This window comes from Megalops cyprinoides, chromosome 16 (assembly GCF_013368585.1).
Source record: "Megalops cyprinoides isolate fMegCyp1 chromosome 16, fMegCyp1.pri, whole genome shotgun sequence".
Classification (NCBI taxonomy): Eukaryota; Metazoa; Chordata; class Actinopteri; order Elopiformes; family Megalopidae; genus Megalops; species Megalops cyprinoides.
This window is the reverse complement of record NC_050598.1, coordinates 11,247,747-11,271,056: the sequence shown is the minus strand read 5'-3', so window position 1 is coordinate 11,271,056 and position 23,310 is coordinate 11,247,747. Positions and strand designations below refer to the sequence as shown.

General features: G+C 41.8%; 1 protein-coding gene across 2 annotated transcripts in view; it reads right to left on the bottom strand.

The window, feature by feature from the left end:
* Positions 1-5,507: 5,507 nt before the first annotated feature.
* The window catches only part of nr3c1 (nuclear receptor subfamily 3, group C, member 1 (glucocorticoid receptor)), a 45,076-nt gene continuing 27,273 nt past the window's right edge, over positions 5,508-23,310 (bottom strand). Inside the window, exons 3-10 of one of the 2 annotated variants that reach the window (XM_036548765.1) lie at positions 21,014-21,180; positions 18,228-18,254; positions 14,306-14,422; positions 10,799-11,080; positions 9,471-9,615; positions 8,638-8,768; positions 6,938-7,095; positions 5,508-5,738 (exon numbers count right to left, since the gene is read on the bottom strand). In XM_036548765.1, the coding sequence (XP_036404658.1) occupies positions 5,586-5,738; positions 6,938-7,095; positions 8,638-8,768; positions 9,471-9,615; positions 10,799-11,080; positions 14,306-14,422; positions 18,228-18,254; positions 21,014-21,180 (1,180 nt within the window). In that variant the 3' untranslated portion in view covers positions 5,508-5,585. The remainder of the gene's footprint in view (positions 5,739-6,937; positions 7,096-8,637; positions 8,769-9,470; positions 9,616-10,798; positions 11,081-14,305; positions 14,423-18,227; positions 18,255-21,013; positions 21,181-23,310) is intronic. The other variant, XM_036548766.1, reaches the window with a different exon arrangement.

The window sequence follows — 23,310 nt, the reverse complement described above, 5'->3', positions numbered from 1 at the left end:
ACATGGAAGCACTACACAGCCCACTGTTTCCTCAGGAATGAGTTCATTTCCAGTGAATTTCACTGGCAAACTTAAAAGACCTTCCAGATGGACTTTCCAGAATGTCTACTTTTCCAGCTTGGTACACACACCTACCAGTTTTGTGAAGCTTGTATTTCTTGTGCGAAAAGCAGTGTTAGTGCTTTGGTAGATGGCCATTTGGAGGTCAGTTACCCTAACTTTATTTTAAGAGCATCATGAAACCATAGAAAATAAATATCAGTTATTTGCAGTTAATATTCTGATTTGAAACGATTACTTGTTTTTCGAAATCATTGTCATTTTGTCATTTCAAATGTTTGATAAAATAGATAAATAAATGGGCTATCGTGCAATCACATCTTGAGCAATTTGGGTAAAGCACGTTTCTTATAAGCCACATTCTCAGTCTGTGGCAGAGGAATTTTCCATGTACAGATAGGACAGGTTTGGATCGGGTGTAATAGGCGTACACATGAACTTTAGTGTGGGTGGCACGATAGTATTGAATTTACATCTTGAGCACCTTTAAAATCCATCCATTTAAAAACTTTTCCTGTGTTGCCCTGGGAGTGATTTCACTGTAGACAAAGTATTTTTTTTATTTTTTTTTAAATGAATGTACTTTAATCTGTAATGTAAATATCCACTCCTTATTCCGAACACTGAGAATGCAAAAGATTTGGGAACAGTGGTCATTTCTAGCTTGACTGTATACATCTTAACTAAGCTAGCCAGGTATTTCATTCATGCTACTTTCAGTTTTATGGCTGGAGGAAGAAAGCTATTGCTAGTTAGCTGCAACACTTAAGCGAATGTATGCATTTCGTGGTACACGGCAACAATTGCTTCACAATTATATTTGGGAACAACTCGGCCATCATAGCAAATACGATCCTTGGCTTTTTCCCCCATCTAGCAGATTTTCAAACTGTAGCAAAGCACTAAAGAAAAAAAAATGTTTTTGTCCATACTGAATGTGGCCGAGCATCCATTGCTCCAAAAACAATTTTACGTGTATTCACACTGAACACTTGGTCACACTGGGTTTTTAGAGTTGAAGTTGCTATACAATGTGAACGACCTTGTCCTGTGCTGAAGAGACAGCTTTAATTCATACTCCATATTCTCAAATACAGTGAAGAGTAACACAAAGGCACCAAGATCTGAACCGTATGATTTATGCTTGTCAGGAATAGGACAGATTTTGATATTGATGGCTGAAATGCATTTAACAAAGAGTTATTACAAAATGAAAATAACCAAAATTAAACAATGAGAGGTTTGACAAATAAGCAAAAATAAGCACAAGAATGGAAAAGCGCATTTATTATATGAATGATTGCTCATCTTAACTGCATTATTATACTGTGATTACAATAAACTAACCATTTTTCTGTACAATGGCATTAACATCATACCTATCTGAGTACAAATGTAAAAGTTTTCAAAAGTACCACACAAAAGACTTACAGTCCAACATTTAATCAAATAGGTGAAAAGATAAACATTTACTACTGAGGAGGTATAATACAGAAGCAATAGAAAACTATTTTTTAAACTAATAGACACTGTATAGTCTTTACATTGGATTACATTTACATAATTGAAATTCAAGCAAAACATATCCTGAAAGCCATATGCCAGTGAATAATGATCTGCCCTTAATGTTTTAAGATATTTGCATGTATCTTATACAAAATAGATTTTTCAACCACTATTTTAGGGGTAGTGCAAATTTTCAGGCTCTAGCTGGGAGATTACTTTCACACACAGTTTTACCTTTTTTTAAAAGATTGGTTGCTCTTCACAGTAATATACAAGAGACCAAAGTTCTATTACCATTACAAAATCAATTAAAAAGAAAAAAAAAAAAACTTGAGCTCTTTACACGATAATTATCATTAAGTGCTTATGTATGCAGCTGCTTCTATAGCTGCTACTCGTTTTTTCTGCTTTGGTCACTGTTGAAATATATAAAATAGACTCTCCAGTTTTTTTTTAAATTTTACCATTTATTGAAAATGTGGCTTCGTTTAATCTTTCCCACCAAGAAAAAAGAACTTACGATTATTTACAAGTTGATGTTGCACCAGCAATTTGCTCACATTTGCATACAGCTGTTTGTCAGCAACAAAAATGCAGTTTTCACACCAAGATTATGTGAATAAAAAGAAAATCAAAAAAATATTTTGTAGCCTACTGCGTCTCTGTGACACATGTAGTAGTAAAGCTTGTCCATGAAGTGACTCGTTTATTTAAAAAGCATTTACAAATCTTAGCTTTCCTGAACCTGAATGGAAATTCTAGAGTAGTTTTATTTGCGTCTTTTGCAGGTATAAAAAAATCTAAATCAGAATCAATCATTTATAGAATAATCTGTAAATTTTTTTTTTTTTTACTTTACATTCATATTACATTTTTCAAATGAATTTCACAAAAGAGATGCGACGATGACTTGCATACCGATCCCGTTTTCCAAAGTGGACCGACAGCTCTGACACTGTATGTGAAAGTAATCCAAACACATACAAAAGAAGAAATTTTGTAGTAAAGCACAAATAGCAGAGACAAGAAAGCACTGGTTGACACACACATGATGTATGAATACTTTTTTTTTCCAATAGGTTGGGAGTGGCCTTTGCTCGTGTAAAGTCTAAATACAGAGCTTTTGACCAGCCTGAGAATATGGCTTCAAAAAACGTGGACACCGGCTATGTACTTGTAACTTGACAAAAAAACGTCTCATAATCTGAACTGCCATGTGAACATTTATTTCAGCACCACACACTATACAAGCAAAAAAGCGTTAATCATCTTATCTTTCAGTTGTCTCCATTTATCTGGTACTGGACGTTTGCAACAATGAAATGGGGATACAAGCAAACCTGGATTTGCACTGACCTGGATATTTCAGACACACTAATGACATGTTTTGTGGGAGGCGATACACCGATGGCATTTTGTGCTGGAAAACACTTTGTACTTGCCAAAAATGTATAGTTTAAAAATCACAAGATGTCATCAGGCTATTGTATATAAGTTGTAAAAGAAAAAAAAAAAGATCTGTCACCTTATCTGGATTAGCCATTCAACAACAAAGTTAAACACTTCAGCAGGTGAATTCTGCAATTCAATACTGTTAAAAACAACCTTTAGAAATGGTTAACAGTTCTCAAGCATTAGTTTACTTTAAACAATGTTAATTTCCAATACTCCACTTTTGAAGCAGCTCTATATATGCATGCAAGTCTCAACGCAAATATGTCTTTTAAAGCCACATTCACTCCAGGGTCATCAGAACTTTGTGCTCTCTAGACAGACTGTAACCCAAAGCATTTCTGTATAGAGGCTCAAATGAGCAATTGATAACCATATTTACTGGGACAGAAAAAATGTGCTGGTGACCAAATAAAAAAAAAAAGCATTATAAAAATATTCTGATACCCTTTGTTTCTGTATTGTAAAATATATGCATATAAAAAGGGCTTGGTAAGCATTTAACCAAGAGTGAATCATCAGTAATGCATGATTTTGTTTTAGCTGGTGAAACCCCAAAACCCAGTCTTTCTTTGACAATAAAGGAAACTTGGGCAGATAAGTGCTAAAGAACCTCCAAGGTTTTATTCATGTCTTGAGAGGAAATAAGCTTTTTAACAGTGAGGAAAAAAATCTTTAGCTTTTCTTTCTATATATAAACATCAACATTGTTAAGACGAGCACAGTTTAAAACAGTAAAAATTGAAATTAAAAATGTTTGGCACTGAAGGAATAAGTGGATGTGCATGATTACATAGAGAGCCAAACTGAGATACAGGTCAATGTCAGCCTCTGAGAAAGTCCCCGAGTATTGAGGGGAAGGGGGGTGCTACCCCCTCACCCTCTGCCAAAACGTAGCTTAACTCAACTGTGAGGAGGGAGGTTGTAGTAACGTTACAACAGAAACGTTTCGCCGGATGAGAATGAGCTCGGACACACGAGAGGAACAGCAGCAGTTTGTAGAAGACAGGCTAATTTGAAGAGGTGGACGGGATAGTGGGGTGGGGGGGGGGGCGTTGGTGGATGGTTTAGGAGCTGTTGGCATCAAGAGAACTGAGAGATCCCTCTGCACAAGTTGGACACCTTTTTTTATTCCCCCAGCACTGATTCAGGGCTGAGTATCATGGACGGCTTCCATGCGAAGGTAGTAATCTGCGCTTTTCATCAGATCGGACTACCGGTCGGGACTGGTTTTGCTTTATTTCAAAAGCATGCAAAGTCTTGTGCTTTGACGTTGACCCAATGTTGAAGAATACCTGCCTTGTTTTAGCTGGGTATGGCAGAAACAGTGGTTTTCCCACAAATGCCAACGAGAAAAAGAACAATTATTACATATTGGTATTCATTATTGAGCCCAATTAATACCAAACTTTACTGAGAGTAAGCTTATTCATTAAATAGTCATATCAAATACAGCAAAACCGGCCTCCTGTATGTCTATTTTTAACAGGGATTTATTAAAGCATATATTAAGATATTTAGATAATAAAAGTGCTTTAATTCAAATTCAAAATGAGAAAGGTACATTTCCAACGTAGGAAAATGCTGAATTGAATTTTCCATACCTTAAATTATAAGGATCACTTGTTTTAGTTCACACTCCTAAGGATCTCTGAGCTGCCCCCTTCAGAAAAGTAGACATGGCTATTAAAAAAGAGGAAAAAATCGCCAGTGCAAGTAATATAAAAATACATACAAATATGATGGTCAATCATTATTGTATGCAAAATACTTGCCTTGGACAGTTACAGAAAATGGCTAAAATCACACACCAGAGCTAAAAAAAGGCACATCTTTTCCCTTTTCTGATATACATTTGTAAACCTTTCAGCAGTCTGCATGCAAGAAATCAATGTTCTAACTGTATAAAATATTCAAAAAAAAAAAAAAAAAGGTTCCTACTTTTTTTTTTTTTTTTAATTTCTGGCCAATTCAAAGGAATGCTAAACCCATGACACACATTTTAAAAACTGATATAAATAAATCAGACATGTTGTTTTACATCTGATATCCCTTACACAAGATATCAGCTACTAAATGTTGACATTTTGCCCAACATTCGATGATAACTGGCGTTTACGTTCACGATCGAATAAGCCCAGCTGATGGCCTTGTCCTGTCATCTAGGCTCATTCAACAGCAACGATGTTACTGGTGGCCTCCACGAAATGGCAAAATGTAATCATCAGACGTTGATATCTTTTATAGCGGATATCTCTTATCTGACACCATGTGTTGTTTAATTACAAAAAGCATCTGTATCATGATTTTACCACTCCAATGTGTGTTAATGCAGTTTGTAAGTAAAAATTTCCAAACGTCTCTCTCTCTCTCGCGCTCTCCACGTCATCGCTGCTCTCCTCTGTCTGTTGCCGGAGACGTCCGCAGCCCCCCCCCCCCCCCCCCCCCCCCCCCCCTCCCCGCCCCAATGTCTCCCTCCGACCGCCCTTCCCTGGTCGCTCGCGGGGTCTCCGGGTCCGTGGGGTGAGCTGGTAGAATTTAAGGCATTGTGTCATGCTGTAAGGCGGTCATTTCTGATGAAAGAGGAGCGGCTTGACGCTCCCGGCTTTGAATTTTGGTAACTGGTTGCTGATGATCTCCGCCAGCATTTCGGGGAACTCCACGCTCAGGGACTTATTCACAAAGGTGTAGAAGCAGAAGTTCAGGAGTCCTCCCACCATCTGCAGAAACGGCACATTCAGTCAGCACTGAGTCCAAGCGCTGGATTCAATATGCAAACAAATTGCCAAGGTCTTTTACTAACAGCTATTACCATTATTACTTTTTGGCACCCTAACACATTTGTAGTAGTTAGTAGTAGTAGAAGTCTGCATGCTAGCATGCTGCTTGTATTTCGCTACTTTGATGAATGCTTGCATGATCAGATGAATTACACATTTGCTCTGTGACGGTGTGAAAATATTTGATTAGCATTAAAAAACCAGTTGCATGCCTGCAGCGGTTGATGTCTGCTACTGTATACGCCCAGTGTAAGTAGCTATTTTCCTCTTTCTTCCTCCCTGTCTTTTGCAGTGGGTGCTTCATGTATATCAGCCTCAGCAGTCCATTACTCTAACACCCTGAGGCTACCCCAGACCTTATATTTTGTTGATGCTCTTGGCATTGAGTCACTCACTTCTCTTTATCATTTCAACATCTCTTAGTAACCAATCCTGAGGTGTATGAAAATAGAGCTTTACAATGTCTCTGTACTGCAGTTAGCCCTGTCGAATGCTAATGGCACAGAGCCCAGGCTCCGCTCTTCTGGCTCCGGCTGAGACAGACCAGTTTAATCTGACCCAATGCAGCGGAGGCACGGGGGTTTCGAGCTCATGGGCTAGTTAAAACTTGCCTGCAATACTGTGGTTGGGTGTTGAGCTGCTAATGTTACTGGCTTCATCGCTTTCTACATACGTTAAATCCCTCGCCTCACATACAAGCTAAATAAAGCTGTAAGGTAGTCTAAGACACCACTATATGAGTGCTGGTCGTCTCACGGTATAAATACATATTGCTATAGCATGTCATCTATAAACTACAACTTTGATGTTTAAAATTAACTTTAATGTATGTCTAGTATAATTCTATTATGTCTGTTTCATCGTGATGCAAATACCCCTCTATTTGTTGCAATGTTAAGCGTAACTAATTGACTTATCCAAACACTGTCAAAAGCAATATTCAGTACGTTACTCTTTCATCATAAAACTGCTATTTTTGTATCCACCTGCATATTGCACCCAAGTGGCAATTAACTCAGACAAGACTGCCGTCTTCACAGAGAAGCAGTGGTACAGTGAGTCCCTTCAGTGAGTGTGTGTGTGTGTGTGTGTGTGTGTGTGTGTGTCTATACCACATAGGAAACACTGGTTTCCCTCACCTCGTGCATGGAGTCCAGCAGCTTGGTGAGCTGGTAGAACCTCTGCCAGTTCTGGCTGGAGTTCTCCTCACGCTTGACGATGGCCTTGCCAAGCTCCTTGATGTAGGACATGCGGATCTCATCAAAAACAGCCTGGCTCTTCAGCCCGTCTTTCGGAACTGCAGACACAAAGGACCATTCCTTTTGACATACCATTCATTCATAATTATAAACCAACATCCGGAGAAAGGCTGGAGTAGCAACTGAATATTTTGAATAACTGGGGGAAAACATGTATACATACGTTACATAAAGAGACGTTTAGAATGTAAAAAAGAGCAACAACTGGTACAAGGTATAAAACTTAAGTTATGAAGAGAGTTTATACATGTTATCTCTGTAATGTCAGCAAACTGATTCTTTTCAAAATCTGTTAAAGGTAAATTTCACACTGACACATGGAAGTATCCCTCTGCCACACAGAAAAATATAACTGCATGGACTCGTGTACTAAGATGTGTAGCGGAAACAGCCACCCACAGAGCATTCAAGGCCATGTTTGACAGTGGTGTAGACACTCTATATGCTATTGGAAAAAAGGGCAATCCTAGTCAGGCCGAATGACCTGTTCTTGTCAACAATTCTGTTATTATATTATACACACCCCCAGAATCAAAAACCTTTCCTAAAACGACTTCTAACTTCCAATAACCTCTGCTCAGCCCTACTCCTCCCTGTGGAGAACCAGCCTGGACTTGACCCTAGTCACTCTAACAGTAAATGAACAAGAGGTTATGAATTACAACAGAATGAAGCATGTGTTTGTCATTTTGGCTGCGAGACATGCTGAAAGGCTATGCTTCAACACAACACTTTCCACTTTTATTTTCATTTCAGAAATGACCTGCTATAATGCAACACATTACAACAACCACTTCAGTTTAGTGAAAATCAGTTCCCTTGCAACATTGATAATAAAAAAATAATTCCCTTTATGCCAAGTATGGTGTACACTGTGGGGGCCAACGTGCCTCCCGCCACAAGAATAACACCAGCTGAAATGTGACTCCAGTTTACTTACACAGCCATTCCAACACTTAAAGAGGAAAGTAAATGCATACAAATGAACAGGGATACATGAATGGATGATCAAACATCCAAAAGACCTCGGTATCAATAATGAATCGGATATTAAAATTTTATCTGTGGCTCTTTCACAGATATGCTGATAAACTCTGGCTCCTATTTTGGGCTAGGCTGCCCACCCCCGGTACACAGAATACTTTTACAGCGTTACCCGTTATAAAATACAAGCATACTCACAAATCACAAGTTATCATGATAACCCCTGAATGCAATTGTTCTTTTAAAGTCATGTGCTATTTTAAAAACCCATTTTTAAAAAGTGGGGAAAATGGCCTAATGTGATAAAATAACCTTAACAACGTGTCACCATAATGTTCTTATAATAAAAAAATTTTAAAAGCAGCCAAACTCACATAAAGTACTTACATCCTGACTCATCACACAGTCAAAGCAATCTTAAAAGGCTAAAGGCCTATTTCTGATAAACTGCTGCTGCCATCTTTCCCATGAGGCTTCAGCTCTCTGCTTCTGACAGAAGCACTCCCTTGCGGGTGAGGTACTCTGAGGGAAGCGCTGACATGAAAAATGAAGCGGTGCTCTTTGGGGCGGGGGGAAGAGACAGGGCTGACACTCACCGGTGCTGAGCAGCAGCAGGACCTTCATGCACAGGTACTCGTCATGGGACACCTGCAGCCTCACAAACTCGTTGGAGATCTTGAGCATCTGCTCGCACTGATCGCTCATGTAGGGCAGCTTCATCCGGTCCCTGCGCCAGACGGCACCCGTCCGTTAGACTTTGGCACGCGGATAACTACGCACGCGCTAACGCGTGGTGTACAGGTGACTGATCCTGGACTGATCCTGCATCGGTTTTATATCGGCGATTAATAAAAATAATGTTCATGCTTGGTTTTATTCCACACAACTGTCAGAACGGCAGGATCGTCATCCATTTTATAGTCTAGACTCAAAACCTAGTTGTTCAGACTATACACCTTGGCTTCCCAAGCGCTTACCCCTCCCCTGCTAAAACTGTGCTAATTTAGTAGCTGCAAATGGAAGGTGATTTTTAAACATAAGAGATAAAAGCCTGGTGACATTTCATGCATTCCATGTGGCAAAATTCTCAAAGGTAAATATGTTGTTTGTGATGTTGTTGTTTGGCCCATGACAGCACTTAATCTCGCTGTGACAATATTTCCCACAAAGGCACTATAACTCAAGGATGCCACAGTATCTGCGCGGCTACTCACCTAGCCCTATTAAATGCACTTTTGTGGACACTCAAGATAAGAGTGTCTCAGTAATGAATAAATGTTAACCATTCAGCTCAATGGTCTCTCTGGGTCACAGTGTCCTTTCCTTCCACTGCTTCTACAGTCTTCTCTGTGTTCTTGGTTGAGGAACGGAGAAATATCTGACCAACGGCATGACAGTGAGAGGCGGATTCTCCCGTTAGCGTACTCACTCGTTAATGACGAGATCTGGGGCGAAGCAGAGCATGCTTCCGTTGCACTGCTGGTAGGACCTCCAGCCCAGGCTGAATGACATCAGGAAGAGCCAGGAGCACTGCAGCAGGGTCATCTGGTCATCCAAATGCAGGTTCCGGAACCCTGAGAGGAAAAAAAGGAGGTGGGAGGGCGACGGGTGAGGGAGGTCTTGTGATCGCGGAGGAGGGGAGATATCCTCACTGTGCTGGCAACACGATACTGCTCTCCCCAGCAGGGGGTGCATCACAGCAGGAGTTACAAGGATGTACCACAATACTCAGTGTGACACTGGCCAAACTATTATGAATTGTACTAGTAGCAGTAGTATTATGTAGCAGAACTATACATAAATACTACTCATGTACTGTGTATTGTCATCAGTGAGATCATGAACAATTACTATTATAGAGCCCCCACTTGGAAATATCACATGAATGCTTTACACTTAGATATACATACATTCAACTTTATTGTATTCATTACAAGAAATAACATGTCCTATAGTAAGAGACACATCTGTCCTGGGCATGTGGCCAGCAGGCAGAGGAGCATGTTTTGTAATTGGCTTTTACCATAAAGCAAATGAGACCATACTGTATATTTCCACAGAAATACACAATCCTCTATGGGAAATCAAAACCAACTGCCTCAGCATCGGTGTATTGGAGAGAGAAACAGGTAAGCAAGGCTATATGTCATTGGCTAAAATGTGACAGTTATGTCTGCATGATCAGTAGCTGGAGAACACAGATCTTAGCAGACCACGTGAGGCTGCAACCCCAAAATGTGTAACTGTCTGTAACTTACTTTCACTTTTACTTTTGCTGAGTGAAAAACGACATCTGCTTTTAGCTGTGGTTCAATCTAGCTTGCAGTACTTTAAACAGTGATACTGCAATTTCCTTCCTTTAAGTAACGGACAGATGCATTTTAACTGTTTGGGAGACTACTGTATATGCAACAGACTGTCAATACAACATTTTGAAAGGAACAGAATTTTAAAGCTGTGGTATAAAACGGAAGGTATTTCTTTGCCTTATACTGAAAATAGAGAGGAATTCAATTTAACAAACCTGACATACTGGCACACTACCATTTTAGTCAATAACCGCCCCAGCATAACACCTGGGAAGTGAGAGGAGATGTGGCAGACAGAGAGAGTGGTGTTGGAGGGAAGGACAGACGATTGAAGAAGTGTTGCTGGGCAAAGTAAACCAGACAGAGAGCGCAAGTGGAGTTGCAGGACGGGACAGAAACAGGGTTTAGCCGAAGTTAGGAGGCCGTATCACGGTGGAGCTGGCCTCACCTGGCAGAGCCTTGGCCCACTTGACAGCGGAGATGACCTGCCGCCCGCCCAGCCTGTTGAAGGTGGTCATGAGGCGCGTGGAGGTGTCGGGGATGGTGCTGTCGTAGCCGGCGTACATGGTCTCGGGTTCGATGGCCTTGAGCAGGGACAGCATGGTAGGGACGAGCTGGGGCATGGCTTTCGGCACCAGCGCCCGTGCCTCCGGGAGGGGGGGCACGGGCACCTCGGCCACGGCCGCCTGCTGCACCCCCTTCAGCCGGTTCAGCTTCTTGGTCTTCCGCGCTGCAACGGCAGAAAGGCGTCGTCAGCCTCGCGTTACGGCATTCCCGATCTGCGCTTGCAAAGGCAGCGTTTTCACCCAGGTGTCTGCGTTTAGGTACAGCGCTCAAAGGTGCCACGCACCGCGCACCGCATTCTTTACGCTGCTGTTCTGCATTAAAATGATAACCACGTCTGACTGCACACACACCCCCCCCCACCACCACTGTGGCTGCTAACTCGTGCGCACAGCCAATATTCCGTACACGTTCCTCACCAATTAATCAGGGAAAGCATCCTGTTAAAATGAGGGTCCCGTTAAACTGATGTGTGCAAACATACTCATGAATAAAGCACCACTGCGCATTTCCGCACACAAACATTCAGAACACACACACACACACACACGCGCGCACATGCACGCACACACGCTTACTAATGGGAACACAGAAGATAAACATCTTTAACTTTTGATACACAATGTATTTCTGCTGAACTCAATGTACATGTACAGATAAATATTAATATTTCGGTAACGGTGACATATCACAGAAGCATAATCAGATTAGAGAGACAAAGTCTGGTCACAGATATTGATCTGTATATGGGAACATTTCATGGGGCATAAAAATGCCTAATAAAGTTAACAGCATTCTGCATTTGAACAATACTGTAAAACCATTTCTATACATGGCAGTATACATGTAAACTATAAAAAATAGTCACTTGTATTAAGTACATTTATTCATTTATTCATTTAAGTTAATCAAACTACAGATCAAGTTCAGGTTAATAATAGTTTCACACACTATTGTTTTTCACAGTAAGTATTTCATCAAGAGTAGAGGACTGGCTTTCGGAAAGTAGGTCTTGCAGTTATTTGTTGACAGCACATTTTCCAAGTAACAGGTTCTCTCTATTTGAGTTTCTGCTTTGCACAGCACAGGGGCAGACACGAGAACAAAGGCAATTAGGTCAGACTCGAGTCACGAACCCTGGTAAACTCAATTTCCATACTGCTGCCTAGCTATACCGGAAAGCCAGCCAGACGGACAACTTCAGCTGCTCTCGTCTGGGAAACGCCTTCAGTTGCTCTCATCAACACACGGACAAAACTCTTATTATTGTGCATCCAAATTCATCAACCACACAATCCACCGAGGAGACTACCTGGAACACCTAAAACTGTGTAACGTGTCACAGCTTGAGTGATAATTGCTCTCCCAAGCAGCTACTGGATATTCAGCAGTCCTACTGCTGTTCACTACAGTGTTTCAACAGCAATGAGTGACAACTAAAAGCCAATGAAAAACTGAAAAAAGAATTGCTAGCATTTCCTGCACAATTACAGCAAAAAAAGCAGGAAGACAGCAGTGGAAGGAGGAAACTAAAACACACTTAAGGTAGTGCTGAACAAATGTATTAAGCCGTTTCCTGCTTCCAGTTCCTAGCATGCCCTGTGAGGTTGTTCAATACAGAGAAACAGCCAACAAGGTGCATGCTGGGATTTGAGACTTCGGTCACTGTGTTTTTCACAGATCAAAGACATTTCAAGAATTTTCCTGTTTTTATTGATTTGCAAAAAGGAAGTAAGTATAACAGCTCGTGTGTGTAAAGTCAGACTACAGCGACTATAGTGTAGTTGAATTCTCTTTTCAGATATAAGAGCATGAGGGTTTATTTAATCCTTCTGCAAACAGCTATCCCCGCAAACAACGGAAGCACAATACCTTACATGGCAGAACATAGCAGCATAGTTTGAAAGACAGTTAGTAACTTTGTACTTTACAACCGTACAGGGCTGACCAGACAGCAACACCATGCAGGTTTTGAAGATGGTGGCGATACACAGCACAGCTACCCGAATTCAAAATGTGCGTCAGGTTAACCTGCAGTACACTCAGGGTGCTCTATAGCAATAACAACAACAAACACATGCAGCTAAAGCAGAACACCACTCATCTCCACAGTGTTTCATTTCCCCAAAGTGAGAAAAGCTGCAGACATTTACAATGAAAACTGCTGTGTCATCAACATATTAAAACGGTTCACAAACATCTTTAAAGCAGGGTAAAATCTATAGCATTTCACCCCTGTGATTGTGCACCATTTCAGAGAGGACTATTAAAATGTTTTTTGAACTCCTAAGGGACAAAAATAGAGGAAATTGCTCTCAAGCTATTTCCAAACATTCTCTGTCTTTTTTTTTAACACCATATTAACTGTAAAAATGTAGGCCTACATTTTAAGCAAAATGAATTTCAAATAAGTGTAGAAATTGAAATAATCCTGCACCCTCAGAAAACCTTAAGAGCAGATACCTTAAGAGCAAGCCAAATCCACTCAGAGAGAGTAATACAGTAGTATATTCAGAACTGCTTCTTGTTGTGAAACCGCTGTGGGACCTGGCTCTGCATTTGATTGGGTCTTTATGCAATACAGTAGCTGAATACTAGTCAGACAAGAAATCTTTGAATTCTTTCAAACATACTTTTAACTGAGGCAAGAAATACAGTCAATTACTGAATCACAGTCAAGATGCCCAGCCTGATTTTCCAGGCTTACCAGAAAAAAAAAAAAATTATTTTGGAACTTTTGCATGGAACTAGCTTGTTTTCAGACAACCAACAGTTTGCAATCATGCTTTTGGCATTAATAGTGAGCCTTTCCCATTCTCCTCAATAAATGTTTCTATGACCTTGCTATCAAAATTCTGCTTGGCGCCACTTTGCCATTAGTATTTTTTACTTTTATTTTCCTTACATGTAAACCTTGCATCAATCAAGTGGCGGATGTGGCAGCTGGTGAATAATTATTAAAACAACACGGATTTGTATATGACTATTATGATTACTTCTCAAGTAACCTTAATCCTATTTTTATTCCGGCGCTGGTTCCTGAAATAACTGAAGCTAACTAATGCATTGTCAGAAGCAGGCCGGTGAAGCTGGAGATATCCGGTTTGCTTTGATTGCTGGTTTCGCCTTTACAGAAATTCTCCGGAAATCAGCCCTAACCAAAGAGGTTCTGTGAGTCAGGTGTCAGACGCGGAGGCAGAAGCACGGTTCCGACCAGCTGGAAGGACTTGCGCAGAAACCGCAGGAAAGCAGCAGGGTCAGAGTGACCTTCAGATGGTGGGTTCGTAGTGGCTGTGCACTGTGCAGGAACTGAACGCGTCGGATCCCTGACAGGGCTGAGGCGGCGTGCTGACTGCCAGCAGGGAGGAGGCGGCGTGGGAACGGCACTCACCTTCCAGGTTCATGCCGGCTTGGAGACACTTGCGGAAGCGGCAGGCCGGGCAGTTTTTCCTGCGGATCTTGTCGATGATGCAGTCGTTTCTCCCCGCGCACAAATAATTGTGTTGTCCTAGGAAGGAGATGTAAAAAGAGGTCAGCAGGCGGTGACAGGACTGAGCACTCCCAACTCCACACAAAAGAGCAGGCTCAACTAAATCCATCTCCTAATATCAGGGCAATCTACACCATGCATTTAAACTGCAGCATCAAAAGCCCGCAAACTGCACCTGTTTCACTATCCTAATCTACTGCTAGATCTTTCAAAGGATAACTAGGCAACGCTATGCGTTTAACAAAGGGAGAACTGACCCAGACGATGTTCCATTCTACCAAAAAAAGATACTCCAAAAGAGCAGCTGATTGTATACAGTAATCGTCTTTCCATTGAACACAAAAGCAATGATTTCCCCACAGACCACAGAAACCGAACTGCTTTCAACAATGTGGCAGTAACATCACTAACAGAAATCTCAAGCATTCGATTTATAAAGACAAAACTATGGTTGAGGCTGAAAATGTAAGTGTGCAACACTCTACTACTTTGTGGCAATCAGTGGTCATTCAGCAGCAACGACAGACAGCAAAGAGAATCAACAGAGACCTTTCGGAACTCTCGGACCAGTGTCACTGACATGTGCAACACTGCTGCACCCAAAGCTTTAATCAAGAGCACAAGGAAACGGATGGACAGATTTGGGGGAAAAAAGAGATCAATACATATTCAGTGTGGTTTCAAAGCATACAATACGGAAAGGTGCTCAGAGTGATCTAATGATTGGTGAGACAGAGTAATAATCAGTATGGTCAAAGTAGGTAGAGCAGTATAGCTTAATTGAGGAGGTGTTGTCACACTGCGGGTATGAGCAACAGGTATGGTAAGGAGGTCAGGGTATTTAACTGTAGTCAAACAGCAGCCAAGTTGGACAGGTGTTCCCTTCAGTCATTGGTGGTCACTCTGCATCTGGACACAGCCCAAGCTGGCCGTCGGCAAGCATTCCATTCCGTTCTCTCCAAGAGGAGGCATCCCCTTGCTCGCATTTTACCTTTCTGGTTTCAGGACATGAACTCTGTACCCTGGCTCTGTGCTCTGTGCGTTTGTACCCAAGCACACTGACTATCAAGGTCTTCTGTTCAAAAACTGGAAATTGAATCCAGAACACTTTATACAGGTTTCACATATGCATTCAGTGCTATCAAGCAAGCTGTGATGACTCATGCATTGCACAAGATACATTTGCCACGAGTTTATGCTAACATATCGAAATGAAAAATCGAGTCACTTCAAGCTATCTATGGGAAAAAGCTCACAGAGCTTAGCCCTTGAAAACAGGTGCTTAACCTGACCGCTTTTGGATTGCTAGCGCTTCTTATTGCTATCAACCAGTTGCTGAAGTAGGGCTGCCCTTGAGCTTCACATATATGTGTGAACTACACACAGGGATGGGCAGATGATGTTGAAATGTCTTTTCTAGAAATAAAATCTACGATGGGCTTTTTGTACCAAGGAGTTTCTTCAGTGGTCAAAAAGAAAATAAACTGTGAAAGATACCCCAGGGGATGCTGCCTCTATAAAGAATGGTCTGACTAAATTCAGATTTTTCCAGTTTGGGGAAATGGATCAATGTGTTTTGCCCCGCATAACAGATGCAGCCTTGGTCATAAATTTATTGTGTCTGGTAAAGAGGGAGAAGCAGTCAAAGAGCTCCTTGATGAGTACTCAGCTAGACAGATACACCGATCAGCACTGAACAAACAAGGTCTCAGCCCCCAGACCACCCCTGCGATTTCAATCCTTTGCTCAACTTTAAATGCTTCATTGGGGATTTACTTTAAGTACTCAAACGTGTGTATGCGTGTGCGTTCGTGCACATATGTGTTCACGTGGGCGTGTAAGAGTTCACATCAGAGGTAGGTCCCCCCCCCCCCACACAGTAGCACAGCTGGAGACATGCCCCTGGGACCCAAAGAACAGTAGGTCAGCAGTCTAAATGCAGGGAGCTCTCTGCTCCTAGCACAGAATGCCCGGCTCCAATGCACCGTGTTTGCTCAGTGGATTTTACAGTTACGGCGGAGAGAGTTCATATCCGTGTCTAGTTTTAGTTGCGCAATAAAACAACATGTGTTTGCTTTTCAATCTGAGACATATACGGGGCAGCCTGAGTCAAATGAGGTAACGTGCAGGGTTATAAAATGCTCTCATTACGATCCTGTTGTGTCTTCATGTCTCATATCTATATACATATCTGCAGATAAACATGTCGCGCTCTCTATACAGACAGACGCGCACACACACGCAAACGCTTAATTGAAAACTAATGGCGTGATACATAAGATTAGAATGTGAGCAATACATACATTCAGGAGAGCGTGGGAACTCTAAGAAAGCAAAGGCGCGTGTTGTCAAATCAAATTCAGAATAACTGAGAACCCAGTGAGAAGTATGGATATCCTTCTGCACACAACTCTAATGCTGAAACAATTCACAGCTTAGAGACCATGTTAAATTGTGAATGCCACTAAACCAAGAAACTGAGGCAAGCATGACCATTTCTAAACAAGTTTACCGGTCCCGGTGCTTCAGAGAGAGGGTCAGGTTCATTTCAGAGTTGTTTTCATCTTATTTTGAATTAAGGAGCAAGCAGAGGTGGCTGCCAAAAGGTTGGTTAAAGGTGTGAGAAACTAATGAGCATTTAAGCTGGAGAAAATACTTCCATGTCCAAATTAAGCACAGAACTGAAGTTTTGAAACTTGAAACTGTGTTAGTAACTCCTCAGACCAGCGGTAGATACAGCTTCAAGAACTCAGTAATGAAGCCACCGAACACCAATTGTTCACTAATCTGTACACAGCGATATTATCAGATTTTAGTCAAGCTACTTTAAATGTCAAGGCTTGTCAAGTCAAGTTTTGACAACTCAGAAATGATTACATGATGAATGTGTCTTCATGCAAATTGCCCCCAAATGGGTCAACAAACATTCCTACATGTTTCCCACACAGAAAAACGTAGCTTTGAATTATCTGTGCCACACTGCATATAGTGTACTGCAAACCCTACAGTGCAAATACATTGCCACTGTAGCTCACCATACACCTACATCCCTGCCCCTTTCGCTATGTCACTGTTTTTGCTAGGTTTGCTTGCGAGTTGTAGATGAACCAGCAAGAGTAATCGCACAATTATCTTCTAATGGTCCCAAGATTTTTTTTTTGACCAATCAACAGTAAAAGTGAAAACTGTGAGCTTTGATTGCATTAGAAAGATCAAAAACAGGGAGTGCAGTCTGTCGAGACAAGACATGCTTATCGGATCACACTGTACTCATTTACTGTAACGCAGCACATGCTCATAAAACTCACTGATGGTTGTGTGGGGAGGGGGGGGGGGGGGAGTCTTAGAATGCTGCCGCCTGAAAGGTTACATCAAGGACGTCACGTAAAAGTGCCACGGGGACACCTGAGAGGGACACACCCGGCCTTCGCTTTACGCTCAGATTCCACACGATGCAAAAAAACTGCTGTTAATCAAGCGCTTGTGAGGTCACACACATCAGGGCGGTGCTGTTAGAACAAATCTCCCATACGTGAATCAAGTCAGCTCATCGTACGCGGCAGTAGTGAGGTGACGACACAGCATTCAGAAATAATTAACTTCATTCCAGGAGCAATTACACCAAAAAAAATCAATCAATCAAATAACAAACATGCATTTCTTTAAAAAGGAAAACAAAAAAATAAATAAAACACAGGGGATACTGTGCATGTTCACTCTTCTAACAGATTTAAATCAAATCAAAGAATGATTGAGGAGGTGCGAGGCAGAAGATACTGGCATGAATGAAGCAGAAGCATTAAGGTAAAAATGTTTTAGTTACCATCTGTGTTTTGTCGTGCTCTCCATCCTTCGCCAAAGCGAGAACAACCGCAGAATGGAAGGAAAAAAAAACAAAAACAAAACAAAAATAACTCCTCGCTGAAAGACAGCTAGATTCAGATATCAAACATTGAGAATACTTACACGGATTAAAAAAATACTCCAGGCTCCCGTTGCTTCAGTAATAATAAAACAATGGAAATAACATGGAATTAACCTTTTCCTCTCATTGCACAACTAATTCAAGGAGCCATGTATCCATACCATTAGAATCATCTGTTACTTTGGCATTTACCCTAAAAAGCAACTTTAACGTCTCACAGTAGATAGGAGAGCACTTGCTGTGAGTTTAATTTGTGTGTGAAACCGCTCCATGGTTTTTTTTTTTTGTGAGCCCCTCCAGTCTTTGTTAGAGGGGAATTCAGCCTAAGGAAAGCCCACAACGCTCTGGAATTGGTCACATGACAGATTTTTTTTATCCATAGGTCACGAGTCTAAATGCCTGATGCAAGCCCTCACTGAAGTATGTTCCTATGCCAGCCACATTCCTGTTCAAGAATTTCTCCTCTCTAGACAGCTTCCTTGAAATGAATCTCATTTCACAATGAATACAATTTTTCTTTTTAAACTTTTTTTTGGAAAGCGTTGCTGAGTAAGCTATCACCCACATTTATTACATTGTAAGTCAGGAGTGATTGATGACAGACATTAGTGGCATGTTTAAAGACAAGGACAGTGTTAATGGTACAATTAAAAGCCTTTGATGTAATTTCTATGCAGATTGTTTTTTCCCCCTTTTTCACCTTTAAGACTGCCTTGTGAAAGTCTGAATCTGTGAAAGTGTGCGAAACTGACCATGAAGATTTGGTATCCTTCATATTTGACCCCAACTTTCCTTAACCTGGTGAATTTCCTTTCTTCGAGTCATTCATACATATCCAAAACATATATATCACTCAAAAACTGTCAGGTAGAGAGGAAGAGGAGACAGGGATACAGGGGGGGGGCCCTCCTTGCACCTGTTGTCCTTCTATATACTGTATGATTAATGGTCATTTTAGCATACTTTATGAAGGACACTTTGCATCTTTTTTTTCTGCTCCCCCCCCTCCTCTAAACAAGGTTTTATTGGAAACAATCATCTCTACATACATGGTCAGCATAATATAACTCAAGCCAAACTAATATTACAGAGTGAGGGTGTCTGTCTTGGTTAGTATGTTCTTGTTATGTGAAGTTTGACTAATTTCCAATTATCCCCACCTACAGAAGCCCTGCACCTGCTCTCTGGCATTCTGTTGAATGCACATATGTTTTTCAGGATGTGGAGCACTGATTTATGCATTAAGTGCATCAAATCCAAAGCTAGGGCCTGTCCAAATGTAAGATCTCATTGTTTAGTGCCTGCAGTCACTGTGACATTCGTCTGTGTGGTGAATCTAATGCCAACACACGTGGCATCACTGCTAGTTTGGCATCACCTAGTACCTTAAAGTCCCCAAGGCTCTTCTGACTAAAGGTAATATCTCCCTTCATGATGGAGTAAGCAGACCGGCACATGAGATCAAACCCTTTGGGACATACCCTTCTCTGGTAACCTGGGGTTAACTGGTCTGAAAGGAAGCTTATATGGGTGACCATATTTTGATAAGCAGATCCACTGTTCTTACTCATAAGAGGATAGACATCACCACCATTCATATACTGCAGGGCGTAGCGCGAGACTCCTGTCTTGACACTGACATCTTCATGTGCCTCACCGCCACATGGAAATATGAACCAAGGCTGACTAATATAGCGCCTCCCAGTCTTGGATCTACGGTTACCTACATAACCCTTGTTTTCAACACTGCCCTTCTAATCATTATTCTACTTTCTCCTGGCTATGTATACTCTCCCTATTGGTTTCATGTCTGTCCAGTCATTCCAGACATTTCAATCATGCTAGGTTCATCAGTAGCTTCTGAACCAATGCACAGACCCACCACAAAATCTCTGCCCTCACACCCTCCTGACCCTTGGAGGTGCTCCTAACGGAGGCTGCCATGCTACCAGTGTTTATGTCCTGCGGAACACTTTGTCTCTCTCTCTCTCTCTCTCTCTCTCCGTTCCGTTTAGGAAAAACATCACCTGCACCACCCACCCATCATTCGCCGTTCCACCTGCAGAGACCGCCATGCGTGCAAAATAGTGGCGTGGTGTTCCGTAATATCTCCGGCATACCGCACCATCAAGGTCCTCCTGCACCATAAACATAACTACCACCCAAAACCACAGGTTGCTCTCAAACGGCCTATTCAGCTCGGATATCTTATTTTGTTTTTCCTGCATATCCTCATTCTTGTCTCCACCTCTGTAAATGTCCCATAATGTAGTGCAAACAGCAGGACGATCAGATTGAGAACCTTCACTTGGCACATCATACTATTCTGAAATTCTGCAATGTGTGTATGTGGGAGATGGCAAATCTGTCAGTCGAACTATTTCTGCATCTGGGTCACTGCAACATAACTGTGAATACTGTGTCAGCATTGCCTTTTATACTGAGGGCCCTGCACCGCATTGTACCCCAGAAAACAAAATTAATTAAACAGTTGCTTCCGCCGCCGCCAACACAGGTTGCTACCGTATCCTTCCCACTTGGGGGCTAACTTTTCAAAGGACTTGCATCAACCAGATCTGCAACATTCTCGGGGGAATTTAAGAAGCGAGTTTCCACGGAGCCGGTGTGTTGAATGACTCTGGCTGCGGGCTGGAGTGAGCCGAGCAGCGGGCGGCGGGCCTCACCTTCCACGGCTCTCTTGAAGAACACCTTGCAGCTGCCGCAGGTGAGCACGCCGTAGTGGCAGCCGGAAGCCTCGTCCGAGCACACCAGGCAGATTTTGTGGGTCGCGCCTCCTGCCTTTCCGGGGGCGGCGGCTGTGGAGCTGCTGGCTTCGGGTCGGGCTGCAGAACTGCAGGACAGAAGGAGGAAAACAGAGCTCAGAGTAAGTCGCTGTTATTCTCTATACAACCTCTTAACTGCTGCATCGATATTAATAAAGATTCAGTTCTTTTCATATATGAATCTCAGCCAGTTATGCAAAATTTCTAACCTGTTATGACCGTTCTACAGTTTCGTTTTGCTTAGATATGCAGCATGTGTGTATTAGACTACCTCTTACTCACACATACTGCAATGCCAGCCCGTCTGGAGATCCAAATCAACAGAAGAAAAGCACATGGAAACCATCCAAAAGGATACGTAACCATAACATTTAACCATCTTGACCTCATTTTTCAGTCAACTAATATTATCACCGGGGGGGAGTATGTCATACAAATCACTTGGTATTTGTATGAAAGCATCCCACATTTCAGTGTATGCAAAGTAATCCAGTCCTGGCCTTGTTTTCCGAGTACTCTCACAAAAGTAGCAGATTATGGTGTTATGTAACAGTTTTACTACCCCGACAGATTACATTTCATTTAGTAGTAGGGATGTAAATAATGGATAGAAACACATTCGGTTAATCCATTTCAAACATTTAAGGCTATCCGGTTAATCTCTCGAATTAATGTTACAGTAATTGCTTCAAACATAATTCACTTTAGACATAACACACCAGCACTTCAAGAAAGATTTTTAGTAGGCCTGGTGCCTTAGTCAAGACAACTAACTCCAGCGCCCAGCACCCTCCCCACCCCCTCTGTCCCTCTACAGGGCCACAGCTGACCTGACAACTGCTCCCCAGCCCTGAAAACCTACAATCTCACATCCAGCCCCGCACAAAAATGTAATAATTCATCTCACTTTACTGTGGCGAAACAGACCATTACTCATTTCATTTAACAGACCCACAAAGCTGACCTAGGATAAATATTTACAGTACTAACAGATAGCTTAATTAATGCAAGGCCCACAGGGAATGGATTTTAGCTCTGCTGAAGGAGAGAATTGGCCCAGCTGTTTTTCCACCCTGGAAGCCTGAGAATACCCCGAATTCCACACTGCACTTTTAAATACTTGATCAGACTGCACACATTAAATAATGTCCATAAAAAACAACAAAAAAAAAAAACACAAATATGCAATGGAAAATGAGTAATAATGGGAATTATGTGTTATTTTAACTGAGAACCAGTGGGGAAAACTACAAGACAACACTAATACTGGCTAATGAAGGGTCCACACAGGTATTTATAACTGTGGTGATGACTGTGGGGTGCTGCTGCTGCTGTTACAGGGGACAGACGAGACCAGTGACACTACTGCTCATCAGTACCCAGGGGAATGGCGAGTACAATCACAGGGTGTAGGCGTGACTTTTGTACTGTTTTGTTATAATACATAAATAATGTAATGTATGTAAATAATAATGTAATAATATATACATGCCATGGAACATCAATCATTGAAAGTCACAGACAGGCAATAATGCAACAAATACTAATAAATGCATTAGTGCCTGTCCTAAACAAAGCTTCAAGCCAAACCATAACTTAATGTTGCTATTATATAATAGTTCCATGGTATGACACAAGTGAATTCCTGAGAGGTTATGGAAATCAGCAGCCTTCCTTACAAATACATGTGATTGTTTGATGAAGTAACCTCAGAGCAGATACTTCAGAGCAATACGTCATCATGCCACTCCGAACAAAGAGGACACAACTGCATGCTAGCTGCACATTTCAAACACAGACAACGTAGCTTCATCCCTTATTACCACTGACTTAGTGGGCTAGTTTGTGACCCGCTCAGATCCAAATAAATTTCCGCTTTGGTTGTTATGGAGCTATCTGAAGAATGGTGAGTGTGTGTCTGTGGTCTTGGCTCCTTGGCAGGGATGCAGTTCTTTTTGTATGCTAACAGGTATGGGGGAGTAGCCACATAAGTGTCCTTTTCCGTCATCAGGGGAAGAAAAAAAAAAAAGTGTGGATCCGACCACGTGGAGGCGCTGGACTTTGGAGCGTTGCTTCCACCCCCCCCCCCCCGGGTGCGCTCCCTCTGCGGCTCACAGCTTCACAGTGTCAAGCCTCATTAGAAAGACACACACAGTCTGCAAGGGTATCATGTGTACAGTAAATAAAAAACACTGTCT